The sequence below is a fragment of the Natator depressus genome, chromosome 2, assembly GCF_965152275.1.
Source record: "Natator depressus isolate rNatDep1 chromosome 2, rNatDep2.hap1, whole genome shotgun sequence".
In the NCBI taxonomy this organism is placed as follows: domain Eukaryota; kingdom Metazoa; phylum Chordata; order Testudines; family Cheloniidae; genus Natator; species Natator depressus.
The window spans coordinates 157897519-157911891 of NC_134235.1; the positions used below are offsets into that span (position 1 = coordinate 157897519).

At 39.0% G+C, this 14373-nt stretch overlaps 1 protein-coding gene and 1 long non-coding RNA gene across 13 annotated transcripts in view; one reads left to right on the forward strand and one right to left on the reverse strand.

Moving 5' to 3' along the window:
- Positions 1-14373, reverse strand: part of FHOD3 (formin homology 2 domain containing 3) — a 619164-nt gene that overhangs the window by 36318 nt on the left and 568473 nt on the right. For all 12 annotated transcript variants that reach the window (XM_074945213.1, XM_074945211.1, XM_074945220.1 and 9 more), the window contains 2 exons: positions 5380-5570; positions 3635-3827 (listed from right to left, as the gene is read on the reverse strand). In XM_074945213.1, the coding sequence (XP_074801314.1) occupies positions 3635-3827; positions 5380-5570 (384 nt within the window). The remainder of the gene's footprint in view (positions 1-3634; positions 3828-5379; positions 5571-14373) is intronic.
- The window catches only part of LOC141982820 (uncharacterized), a 33591-nt gene that overhangs the window by 9900 nt on the left and 9318 nt on the right, over positions 1-14373 (forward strand). The gene's annotated exons all lie outside the window — the stretch shown is intronic.

Consider the following 14373-nt stretch of genomic DNA (forward strand, 5'->3'; position numbering starts at 1 on the left):
TTGAGGTGTCATTAGAGGAGGTTTTAGAACAAATTGATAAAATAAACAGTAAAAAGTCACAAGGACCTGATGGTATTCACCCAAGAGTTCTGAAAGAACTCGAATGTGAAATTGCAGAACTACTAACTGTGGTATGTAATCTATCATTCAAGTCAGCTTCTGTACCGGATGACTAGAGGATAGCTAATATGATACCAATTTTTAAAAAAAGGCTCCAGAGGCAATCCCAGCAATTACAGGCCAGTAAGCCAAACTTCAGTACCAGGCAAACTGGCTGAAACTATAGTAAAGACCAGAATTATCAAACACGTAGATGAACATGATTTGTTGCGGAAGAGTCAACATGGTTTTTCTAAAGGGAAATCATGCCTCACCAATTTGTTAGAATTCTTTGAGAGGGTTAACGAGCATGTGGACAAGGGTGATCCGGTGGATACAGTGTACTTAGATTTTTAGAAAGCCTTTGATAAGGTCCCTAATCAAAGACTCTTAAGCAAAGTAAGCTGTCATGGGATAAGAGGGAAGGTCCTTTCATGGATCAATGACTGGTTAAAAGATAGGAAACAAAGGGTAGAAATAAATGGTCAGTTTTCAGAAAAGAGAGCGGTAATTAGTGGTGTCCCTAGGGGTTTGTATTGGGACCAGTCCTATTCAACATATTCATAAATGATCTGGAAAGAGGAGTTAACGGTGAGGTAGCAAAATCTGGAGACGATACAAAACTACTCAAGATAGTTAAGTGCAAAGCAGACTGCGAAGAGTTACAAAACTGGGTGACTGGGCAACAAAAGGGCAGATGAAATTCAATGTTTATAAATGCAAAGGAATGCACATTGGAAAACATAATCCCAACTACACATATAAAATGATGGGGTCTAAATAAGTTGTTACCACTCAGGAAAGACATCTTGGAGTCATCATGGATAAAAACTGTCAGTGATGGAGTATCCATCATGACCCTTGGTAAATTGTTCCAATGGTTAATTATGTTCATTGTTAATTTATGCCTTACGTCCCGTCTGAATTTGTCTAGATTCAGCTCCCATCCATTGGATTGTGTTGAATCTTTCTCTGCTAGATTGAAGAGCCCATTATTAAATGTTTGTTCCCAGTGTAGGGACCTATAGACTCATTTAACAGGGATTTAGAAATTACTAATAAAAATGTGATTCATTTGATAAACATGTGAGTCGGGATTAATATTTGATTAGGATGGGTGGTTGTTGCTTTTACAACTCAAGAAATAGATCTACCACTCAAGAAAGAGATCTTGGAGTCACTGTGGATAGTTCTCTGGGGGTATCATAGAGGTCTATAAAATCGTGACTGGTGTGGGGAAAGTGAATAAGGAAGTGCTATTTACTCCTTCTCATAACACAAGAACTAAGGGTCACCAAATGAAATTAATAGGCAACAGGTTTAAAACAAACAAAAGGAAGTATTTTTTCACACAGCACACAGTCAGTCTGTGGAGCTCTTTGCCAGAGGATGTTGTGAATGCCAAGACTATAACAGGGTTCAAAAAGAACTGGATAAGCTCATGGAGGATAGGTTCATCAATGGCTGTTAGCCAGGATGGGCAGGGATGGTGTCCGTAGCCTCTGTTTGCCAGAAGCTGGGAATGGGTGACGGGATGGATCACTTGATGATTACCTATTCTGTTCATTCCCTCTGAAGCATGTGGCATTGGCCACCGGTGGAAGACAGGATACTGGGCTAGATGGACCTTTGGTCTGACCCAGTATGGCTGTTCTTATGTTCTTAGAGGTTCCACAAGGAGAATTTTAGAGAATGCTCTTCACTCCGTTAGGCTTTCTCAGCTCATAGGATCAGCATATAATTGTGAATTAATGCTAAGCATATATCCTACAACTCAGACAAGGAGGATATTTGTAGCTGGGATACTATTGCTCAGATGATACTCAATTTCTCCCAAATACAAATACCATCCTGGTCTGATTCTTCTTCTTCTTCCCTGTCCTATAACAAGCCCTTCTGGGGAAGGCCTAATCACTCTCTCTCCTGTTTTCACATCTTCAGGAAATGGCCCATCTCCCTGGCTCAGATGTTCAGTGACTGGCCACTGGCCTGTACCTACATCCTGTTTTACTGTGATAGGGTCAGCATGCAGGCCCACTTCCTCTCTCCATCTCCCTGGATATTTCTTCTGGTGAGCTGATGAATGGCCACCTTTCCCTTCTCTCACTTCCTGACACAGAAGGACTTGAAGAAGCTCCTTCATTCCTGTTGCTGCCACTTACTCTGGTCCTTTAATACACAAATGCTCCATGGTATACTGGCATAACAGGAACCCCTCCCCTCTTGCCATTATCTGAACTGGTGAAAAGCACTGATGCTATTTGGAAAATTAAATATTTAATTTGCCAGTCCCTTTGGGTAGTGTCACATTTTAACTCCTTCAGAATGTTACAGAGAAATTAGGGTGCAATGCAAATATAAAACTTCAGTTCCCTAATACTAGACCTGAAATTTTGCATGTCTATCTTAAACCCTTTGCAAAGAACCAGAGCCCTTCCTTTACCTGGGACTAGTCCAAAAGGAAAATCTTTTGAGATAATAATGTGGCTCTAAAATTTTCTCCCAGATGAGGCAGATTTCCAAAATTTGAAAGGTTATTGCCAGGAAAGATCTACAAATGATTGTGAGTCAACGACTTAAATACAATCCCAATATGGGTCTGATGCATTTTTTTTCTTTACCTAACTTTTCTGAGCTGTTGGCCATAAAACTGTAATCAGCTTTGGGTTTTTCATGCCAAAGGCAGGATAGGGGTAGCTTCATATGCGATGAACCACTCATGTCTAATCGAAACTCCAGATTTGGATTTTGAGACAGCTGGAAACTTTTATTAAGTATTGGCACTTCTTAAAACTTTATTTGGACTGAGTGAAACTGCATCAGTTTAAAAGAAGATAAAAAAAATCAGAGGATCTTTAAAGATCAAGAGAAAGTTCATCTTATTTTTACCAAAGTAGCCTGAACATAGTCAGCGAAATTTATCAGGTAACAACTAAAGAGAATCTAAATTAGTAATCTGTAATAAAACCTGAAAGAGGCTGCACTTGACTCTCATGTAATATTTTTTTATCTAATGAAGAAAATAGATACTATACATATAAAACACTATAATATTTAAGTTTGCAAGTCAGGAGTTTCCCAAATGGGAACCTCACATTACACACCTAAATCCATATATAGGCACCTAAATATGTGGTCAGTAATTTGATGTATGGAATGATTTGGCAGCCTAACTTTAGGGTTCTGTTATTTATATTCTTGGCCATATTTTTCAGTAATGTGTCCTCAATTCCTACTCTATTCTTTGTTGAAAACAGACATTGTGCATGAATTTGTCCATGCAACACATTTCTTTATGAATACTTAGTCTTCTTTTGTCCAAATCCGGAAGCTGCTACGAATCCAGAAGCTTTTATAGTCAATGACAAAGAAAAACATAATACTGATTTAACAAAGAACAAAGGGTACATTATTCATAGTGGAGGGAATCCTTAAAGGAAGGTTAGTGAATGAAGCATAACATCTAAAGTATGGCATTCACTAAAAAGAAAGCTTCACAAATACTTGCCACAGTGGATTTGATTTTGCCACTTACATCTGTGATCATTTTCCCCCTGGTCTTGTTTCTTTCCCTGTGGTTGGCGCGTTTCTGCTTCTGCTGCAAAACTCGTTCCCTGGTGGTGCGATACTCTAAAGCAAATTCACTAATAATTTTGCAGAACTTATTGATGTTGACTTCACGGATTGCATAAGGAGGATGACCCATAAATAACAAAAATGCATGGAACCTAAAAACAAAATGAATTAATGACAGCTTTTAAAAATGAAAAAAAAAACATTCAAAAACTTTAGATTTCCAGTAAAATAGATTCCAATTGATCCATTTATTGTCTTCCGAGCTCTGATCTCTTTTTTTTCCATGCTGTGGAATTTTCATGGATGCCTTAATCATCACTGGCATGGTTTATAATTAAAAACATAATGCAAATAAATGGCTAGTCTATGATAACTTCATCCCAACCCATTTTCCCATGCTGATATAAGAGATAAGATGTGTATGAAACTCCATTCATTTGATTTTACTAATTTGGCAAGTGAATGAACAATTTCATTGCAGATATTGAAAAAAATATTATGTTTTAATTCCATTTGTTTGTATTAAGCAACTTCAAAGAGGCTGTTAAGATGTTGGGGAAAGTCTAGACAAGAAGAATGAAGATTTACAGGCTAGCAACACAGGAAGAGAAGCATTTTTAGTTCAAAAAGAAAACCATAAAATGTTGTAACATCCAAATACTTTCAGTCTGGGGTGCTTTGAGTTCACAACTTTACTGTTGATTCAGTATTACTCACAGCTTTTTGTATTATTTGCAGCTTTGCTGCCGCTTCTGTACCACATTATTCACAATGGACTACTGAATATATAGATCTTTGTGAATCTATTTTTTATCTACTGCGTCCATGCCAATTAAAACACTCATTACAATGGAAATGAAACATGTGACTGAATAAGGTATCCTGGAGAGGCTTAGAATAGTAGTTACATTAGGTAATTTAAAGTAAAGAAAACACTGTTCAGCTTATTTTCAAATCCAACACAATATATGTGATAAACCCAGTAGGAAACTCATAAGTTCCTGCTTTCACTACTACTCAGCTATATTTGGGGTACTACTTATTTAGAAGGTGGAATAGAATTCATGAATGAGAAAACAGATGGGCTGGACTAACATCCCAGATCTGTACATTCACACATTTGGGCCTGTTTGAACTCTCTTTGGTAATTCTGTGTACAAATATATATTATTTCCCCATCTGCAAAATGGGGATAATGATATCATTCTCCTTTGTAAAGCAATTTGAGAACTATGGATGAAAAGCACTACATCAGAGATAGGTATTATTAATTATTATTATTGGGCATATTTAAATCATCTGTGTGAGTTTATGAATCTGGAAATATACTAACAATGGCACTTGCATATATATGAGCATTAGCAGATTGTACAAGATACGTATAGTACTAGCTCCAGATACAGAACTTGTTACTCTGTCTTTACTATGACAAATATATCATTAAAGACACACGGAAATTGCCTGAGAAGGATTTCAGGATTTCACCACAGTGTGTAGTGATATGTAAGAAAATAATTGTCAGTCGTTGTTTTTCTCAGCAGAAATACAATATTCAGCTGAAGTTAGGAAATATCTGGAACAAATGAACATCTGTTATAAAGACCTCACAACAGATATGTTGGTAAACGTACTTCTTGGAACGTGGTTTGAAGCACATTGAAATAAGTAACTGAGGTTGTTCCCATCAGTGCCCTAATGCTGTACCTGTTAATTATTCTTCTGTGAACAATCTTCAGAATTATGATTCTTTCTGCACAGTCTTTAAGGAACTCAGACATTTTTTGCTTCAGCGTTGGTTTCATTTCATGCTTTGCTATAGCCTTAAGGTGATCCCATGATGCTTTGCACCTTTTCTCCATCTGACATAAATTGTCCTGAAGTTGCTCAAAGTCAACCTAAAAACAAGTGAAGACATCAGTCACTTTGATCTCAAACACCACAGCAGTAACCTTGGGTATCTGAACTGTTTCATCTTTATACAATAAGGAGGTGGGGAGGGAGATGTAGCTTCAGTGACACTGCTATATACATTAATACGATATTAACACTTGTCCGTGTCTCTACCCTCAGTGTAAGTATGTGAAAAGTTAGTCAGAGAAATTCTGAAACAAAAAGAAATGTAACTATGTGTGGTTGCCATATAGATGTAACATCTAAAGAAAGGATAATATCTTAATTTTCTGCTACATTTGTATAAAATGTTTTAGTAGATTCTCCTCTTTGCAGTCAACTGCACTAGGGACGATCAGAAAATGTGTGCATGCACCAAGGCAGCAAAAGGGTTTTTTCTTCTCTCTTTCTCACTACCACCTTACAGCATTTTAATGTGTCTGCCAATCACTACAGTGTCCAGATGCCAATGTTTCCCCTTGGGTATGTCCCTACCCCATGCACTGTCTTGTTGAAAGACTATATTGTATTCCAAATGGTCAGTTCATGTGCCAGAACTTCAAGTTTTATTCAGAGGAAGTGTTATCTAGTGATCTCAATACAAACTTGCATCTCTTGATACACAGTATGACACTGTTAGCTTATAACACAATCTTTCTAATAGCTTTGAAAGTCTGTGTCAACACAGTTAAAATAAATTATTACATCCTCAGTAACACTTATCAGGAGGGAAGCCAATAAATTCCATAAGAAGGTGAAACAGAGGTTCTCTCTTATTCATCAACCAAAAAAGGTGTTCAAATTGCAGTGGTCTACGCAAGCCATTTTGGATATGTTTATAAAAACAGGGCAGTATGCATGAACTATCCAGCCGCAGTACAGCACATACACAAAGCAAATGGAAACAGTAGAAGTCTCCAACATGGTCTCCTTGACTTCCCAAGGAAGAATAAATTTATTTTCAAACAACAGCTCAAAGTAGAGATGAGCCTAAGCCATAAAATACAGATTTAGACTCAGATTCCAAACATGCCAGAGTTTCCGGATGTTTGGGTCTGGTATTTTTGGCCCATCTCTTATTGCAAAACAAAAAACAGTTCTGTATAAGGGGTTTCTTCCTGCTCATAGGATCTGAAGGAACTGTAGCTTAGTAAATGTTATTTTCAAAGGTTTCTAACTGAATATATTCCTATGCAGTGCAGCTATTCATTTATTAATTTTAATTGCTTTTGTGGTAAGAAAACTATAGTCCTACAACAGTACATGCAATGTTATAAAAAAACTTAGTAATATAAAATTTATCATATATAATAGGAAATTAATATCGTTATTAATTGTTCATTGTTGGTAACATGTCCATAACCAAAATTATAATGCTGACCAAGTACATACGTAACAAGTCATTTTAAATGACTGAAAGTGATATAAGCACATACAGATAAAAGGTGAAATACTAGCCCCACTGAAATCAATGGGAGTTTTGCCATTGACTCCAGTGGAGCGGGATTACATCCAAGGTCTTTATGCCTGAATTGCTCCAATCCACCTCCCAAAGCCATAGCACAATCTCATGAGGCTTAGTGATTTCTGATTTGTATAACTGTTACATATTTCATATGTTCTGCCAGGTTATTTCACAGTTATGTGGGCTGTGCAAATTAATTTTATCTTATAGCTTTTATATTTTACCATTACTGGTTTAAATCCAAAATCAGCCTGAACTGGAATCAGAACTCTTGTGAATTCGCGGAAAGTTCAGGTAAATCCAAACACTGAAACTCAGACACATCTCTGTAAGATGGACCTGGACCAGCGTACTGAAAGCCAGGTCTCTAATTGTGGCCATAATGCTGATTGTAAGTCAGCATGCTGTTTGAAGGGTGTTTAGAAGCTCTCCTTTGCACTCCCCTGATCCTGGTGCTATTCTGTGCATGACTGTTACTCTTGTGCTGTGTTAGAGCAGCCTAAAGGCTTTTATAACCTATGCTAGGTTGCTAGAATCAGAAGGGACTGAAAATAGAGCTTATGATACATTTTCCCCAGTCATGATCCCTTTTCCCTACCATGCTGGCAGCAGAGAGGTCATCTGGCATAACCGTCCCGGTTCAGGCTCTACTCCATACAATTATCTTGCTTACTCTGGGGAAATCCCTCCCTGGTTATGCTGTCACTGTAACTGCATTAACGAAACTGGCCCTGAACTCATACTACCACAATATTGGAGGAATATGGGATTGGGATCCAAACCGTCCCACCCCAGCCTTATCTCGAGTGTAGGTGGATCTCACTCTAAGCTTTTTATTTTTTTAATGCATTCTTCACCTTGGTTCAAATTAAAGTTTGTTACAGATGGAATAAAGTTTTCAACTACATACAGTACCTACTGCTGAGAGTCATACTAACTGAGTTTAGCCATAAGAAATGTATTATTATTAAAAAGCTCCCTGATATAACCTGGTATTGATTTGATTCATTTTTCCTCTGACTTACAAAGTGATGAATTTTTCCTCTGCACAAGGAAACAAAAACATCCTTTGATCCATTCTGCTATTTAGAAAAGCCCTGCAGGCGAGGCAGCTGTGGGGGGTTATATTTTTGTTAGAGTATCAATGCCTATGTTAAAAAAAAATCCTTCTCCAGGTCAGTATTTTGACTGTTGATGACAAACATACTGCAGGTTTCAGAGTAACAGCCGTGTTAGTCTGTATTCGTAAAAAGAAAAAAGAAAAGGAGTACTTGTGGCACCTTAGAGACTAACCAGTTTATTTGAGCATGAGCTTTCATGAGCTACAGCTCACTTCATCGGATGCATAGCATATTGTGGAAACTGCAGAAGACATTATATACACACAGAGACCATGAAACAAAACTTCCTCCCACCCCACTGTCCTGCTCCTAACAGCTTATCTAAAGTGATCATCAAGGAGGGCCATTTCCAGCACAAATCCAGGTTTTCTCACCCTTCCCCCCCCCCACAGACACACATACAAACTCACTCTCCTGCTGGTAATAGCCCATCCCTCTTTGAAACCTCTCTTTATAATGCACATGATAATCAAGGTGGGTCATTTCCAGCACTAATCCAGGTTCTCTCACCACCACCACCCCCCCCACACACACCCCCCTCCAAAAACCACACACACAAACTCACTCTCCTGCTGGCAATAGCTCATCTTACAATGTGCACAGCAATAATCCAAGTTTAACCAGAACGTCTTGGGGGGGGGGGGGTTTGTAGGAAAAAAACAAGGGGACATAGGCTACCTTGCATAATGACTTAGCCTATCTCCCCTTGTTTTTTTCCTACAACCCCCCCCCCCCAAGACGTTCTGGTTAAACTTGGATTATTGCTGTGCACATTGTAAGATGAGCTATTGCCAGCAGGAGAGTGAGTTTGTGTGTGTGGTTTTTGGAGGGGTGTGCGTGTGTGTGTGGGGGGGGTGGTGGTGAGAAAACCTGGGTTAGTGCTGGAAATGACCCACCTTGATTATCATGCGCATTATAAAGAGAGGTTTCAAAGAGGGATGGGCTATTACCAGCAGGAGAGTGAGTTTGTATGTGTGTCTGTGGGGGGGGGGGAAGGGTGAGAAAACCTGGATTTGTGCTGGAAATGGCCCTCCTTGATGATCACTTTAGATAAGCTGTTATGAGCAGGACAGTGGGGTGGGAGGAAGTTTTGTTTCATGGTCTCTGTGTGTATATAATGTCTTCTGCAGTTTCCACAATATGCTATGCATCCGATGAAGTGAGCTGTAGCTCACGAAAGCTCATGCTCAAATAAACTGGTTAGTCTCTAAGGTGCCAAACATACTGCAGCTCACCACAAACTGGAAATATAAAATGCACACAGCAGACAAAATACCAGTATCCCCATTAGAAAAAAATGGAGCCCAGAAGACTGTAGGACTCAAAATTTGGGGTCACAAAGAATTTTCCAGATGGGGTAGGGAACTCCCCCAATCCCTCCTCTGCATAGTGCAGGAATTTTTATTAGTTTTCATCTTATGTTACAACAGCTTGCATTGAAATCAGTGAGAGTTCTGAGTTACCAGTTCTGTAGAGGTCAAAAGACAGTGTGTTCGGGAAAGGTTCTCTAGTTTCTAGAGAGCAGTTGGCATCTTCCCCTCGGCTGTGGTCCTGCAAAGAACCAATGCAACCACAAAAGGGGTACTGATAGCTGACGAGTGGATGTGGATGAAGGATGTGCTAGAGCCTTCACTACAGTTTGAGGCTACCAGTCTCTGGTAGAACGTCTGAGGGAGCACCGCAGTGAAAATACCACCTGCTCTCCCATGGGGGGCACTGAGCACAGCTGCCTGTGCTGGTGCAGTAAGTGCAAATTACTGAAACTGGAAATCCAAACTCACTAGAGTAACTCGCCTGTATATTCTGAACACGACTGAAGCTAATGTCAGAAGGAGAGTTGCCAAGAGAGTATAACAGATCACTAAGAACTCTAATGTAATATGGGCCACCAACTCTCAGGAACTTGTCTTAAATGAGTGGTCATTTTTAGGGGACAAAAATAATCCATGTATGGAAAATTCTCCACATTTGGAAGAGTAAGAGTTAAAAGTGCTATGAGACATTCATATACATTAGCTTGTATTTTACAAGTACTGTTTCCCCAGCTTACGTTTCTGAAGGTGTTCCCATTATTTCCAATAAAACCCTGGGATAAGTAGTGCTTATACACACAGAATCCAAGGCATCTCCACAGGGTATCTGCTATAGACCCTAGCCCTTAAGGGGTTAAGTGAAGATCATTTCACACATTATCTGATATAAAGTATCTGCTTTCCTTTAAATGTGTGTCATGGTCCAACAAAATGCTTCCCTAAAGAGCACTGACGAATGAACTTGATTTAAAAAAAACCCAAAACCATTTTGTACTTGCCGATCTGTTGATCAGATTTTTCCTGCCTCAACTCACAGAACAATTCCACCAGACTGGGTAGGCAGGAATAGAAACATCTGAAGTTATTTAGAAAATTTGGACTCTTCTAGAAAATGAGGTCAAATGAATGTGAGAGTCTACAGTATTAAAGCAGCCACTGTACAGCATTTCAAACCACTGGTGTGGGCTTTTTTTTAAGTAGCAAAAGTATTAGGAAGCTGCTTTCTCATGGGTCATGGCCTGGAGTGACACAAACACTGTCACCCTCACTTAGGGTGACCAGATAGCAAGTGTGAAAATCAGGACAGAGAAGGGGGGTAATAGGCACCTATATAAGACAAAGCCTCAAATACTGGGACTGTCCCTGTAAAATCGGGACATGTGGTCACCCTACCCTCACTGTCCCTTCTTACCTGGATCTGTCCCTTGTTCTGGTCTCTTATCCTACCTACCTCCCTTTCTTTTTTTACTGTCCACTTTTTGTTTTCATGGTTTCTCTGCTGCTCCCATTTCTCTCAGTTTCTGTCCCCTCTCCTCCCCGATACACACTAAGGGCTCAGTCTTGCCTTACAGGCACTGCCGCAGAGAAGCAGAATTTCTCCCAGAGCTCCCTCCATGCAGGACAAGTTGGTTACGGCTCACCTCTTCAGGTCATGTGGCCTGCTCCCCACTGCATGCACAGCCAACTCCACTGGCTGCTGTAAAGGGAGAACAGAATGCTGGCCATCCTTTCTCCCTGGCAGCTTTATAATCTTCTTTCTCCATACCCCATCCTTTCTCAACCAACACAACAACACTTAGACTCACACATTCACACCAGGTAGCACTGAACAGCGTAAACCTTTCTCCTCCAGTGAGGGAGCACTAACCAATGTGCTGAGTTGCTGTGACCATCAACTCCATTTAGGCCAATGATCAGTAACATCAGAAAGTGAATGAGGTGCACACAGCGTGCATGCTAACAGAACAGGCCTCTCTACCACTCTCTTCCTGCACACCCACGCTCATTACTACTTTCCAAATGCATGGAAGATGAAAGGACCATCTAATTCCCTTCATCATCTGTAAAACAAGGTTTCCAGTAAAAGTTTAAATTCTGAAGGATGGCAGTGAAGTTTGGATACTTCAGGAATCATTGGCAACATCCAGCTCTATATCACAGATGAGGAACAAAAGAGTCAAGCAACTAGCCTGAGGGCACAACGTGATTAAGCCCAAGATCCACTAAGCACTTTGTATGTTACTCTGACCTGCCCCCTACTGTGCATACTAATCTTTATCTATACAGAATGGAATTTCCTTAAATAGTGTACTGTATGCAGTACTGTATGTAGCCATGTCGGTCCCAGGACATTAGAGACACAAGGTGGGTGAGGTAGTATCTTTTAAGGAACTACTGTCAGTGAGAGAGACAAGAGAGACCAACAGAAGTTGATTCAATAAAAATTATTACCTCACCCACCCTATTTTAAATAGTGATATTTATATATTATACATTTTGTCAAAAATAACTACATTATACTTTTTCAGCTAGAAATGTACAATTCCTTTTTCACCCCTTTATGCCATCTTTAAGAAACTTGCTATCACTCTGTGGACTCTTGTAACGCGCAAGGAAGGTTAATGGGAGGTACAGCTCACTGGAGCACAACTTTCCTTATTTATAAACAGCAGATTCAATTGAAAACAGGGATCCAAAGGCATTCAAATGGTTCAGAGCTTTACTTATCTTCATTGAGAACTCTAATAAACCATTGACATAAGAAAGCTGTCTTGTAACTTTACTGACAACATTATGTTGGCTTATTAGACAATAGACTAGATTCTCTGGTGCTCTTTACCTTGTGTAGTTATTTATATGAGTAATAATTGTAAACTACTAAATCAGAAAATTAACAATTTGCATCTTTTTTACCCTTATATAACTGACTATACAAGGTGAAGCCAAACTGAGCAACTGACCAAAGGTTTGTACAGTGCTTTGGAGATGCAAAACTACACACGTGCTCAGCAATATTATTATATTTGATGCATTCTTACTCCATTTTGCGGTTAGTATTTGCTTGGTGTCGAGTGTTATCAAATAATCAAATTACACCTCAAGGAGGTGTAAGATGATAAAGGTACATAATGTAATTTGGGGTCAGAATTAACAAGATTAAAAAGGGTATTCAGATAGGGAGAGTTATAAATGAGGATTGTTTACATTACAAGTACAGTACACATATCACAACGTATAAAATACCGTATCTCTTCCCTGTGAGCTATTCAGTTCATACTGTGTTCCCAAGGGAGGCAGGGCAGAGTGAGGTCCCTACTCCCCATTTATATGTCATCTTATTGCCAACATTTTATTAAAAAAATGAAGTTACACAATGGTAGAGAGAGATGATTCATTTTCTTATTGTTGAAAGGAAACAGGAACAGTACCTGCTTCCAGCTGGAAGACAGCACTGTGACTAACATGGCATTTAGGTGGATTTCACATAAAATTGTGGTTCCACGAGACTATGGAAAAGGTAGTCCCGAGAGAAGCTCTGTTGTAAGAGTGTTTTATAATTATGCTGCATTGTATAAAGAAAAGAGAAAGATGGTCATTTCAAATTATCATTACAGCTTCAAGACACCCCCTTCTGCACTGTGTGCTACACATATCAATCAACTCTAGTCTTCTATTCCAATTAAACCATTTTCTGGGTCAAGTTCAACCCTGCCATAATGTGCACAGCTCCTCAGACATTAAAGATATTGTACCTGCTTATGCTTGTAGTGAATTTGTTCCCCTGCAGTTACCTGGATATTTTGAACAGGGCTGAAAACCCCAACTCCAGGCCTGAGGTAAAAATAAAATGGAAGGAAGCTGACAAAATAAGCTCAAATTGAGTAGTGGCATTGAAGTTTCCTGAACATGCCTGAAAAACTCAGACTGAGAATTAACTAATTTATTACCAAGATCACTGGAAGGTATTTTGAGTCTTTTTTGAAGGTTGTGCATAACTTCTGTTATATATTCTCAATATTCCTTACAGCTTTCTGTTATATTATAATTATCATTTGCTGACTCATCCTAGCTCTTTAAACTTTATTATTATACTGGTGGATAGATCAGCTCTAGACATTTTCGAAACAGGAACTGAATCTCTCCCCATCTTTGCCTCTCCCCACCTAATGCTATTGACGACAGAACCAACACATTCACAAGACATGTTTCATTCTAATTTCATAACTGAAATGATAATTAGATACACACACAGACATATAAAGTCAGCTTTTCTCCCTTCAAAGATAGGGTATTTTCTACTGCAGACCACAGACCAGTTTGAGTTCTTTGTAATTTAGGTCAGACAGATCATTTCCACATTATTACAGGGATGAGTTTTGATGTGGAACATGACATTCTCTTCTTCCTGCCCTTGTTCAGGGCCAAGGGAAGTTCTGAGCATTGAAAGAGTAACAAATGAGCCCAGAGTTCTTTCAAAGAGCAGTCAGATTAGGGCTTCTTAAACAATATTTGTTATATTAGTTATATGTCATTGCAGCACACTGGTGGGCACCTCGTGTTTTGGTATACATTATCCAAACATTTACAAACACCATTGTGAAGATGCTATTCCATAAAATCTACCCACTCTCTTTTAAATCTTGTATTTTAGGAGTTAACATATAACTCGTCACAGGATTCAATGTATTTAATTAGGAGTAGGCAGAAAAATAAGAGAAGATGCAGTTATTGCACTCCATTTGCTAAGAATACAGGTACAGGAAACCATCTGGTAGATTTGCTAAGTGCTTTTGCCTACAAATGCTGGCTTATTAGTAACGTAAACAAAATTCTTATATAAAAACTGGGGAGAAAGGCAAGTAGGTCAGTATTAATAATAGAAGTTTCTTTGAAAAGTAATAGTTTTTTT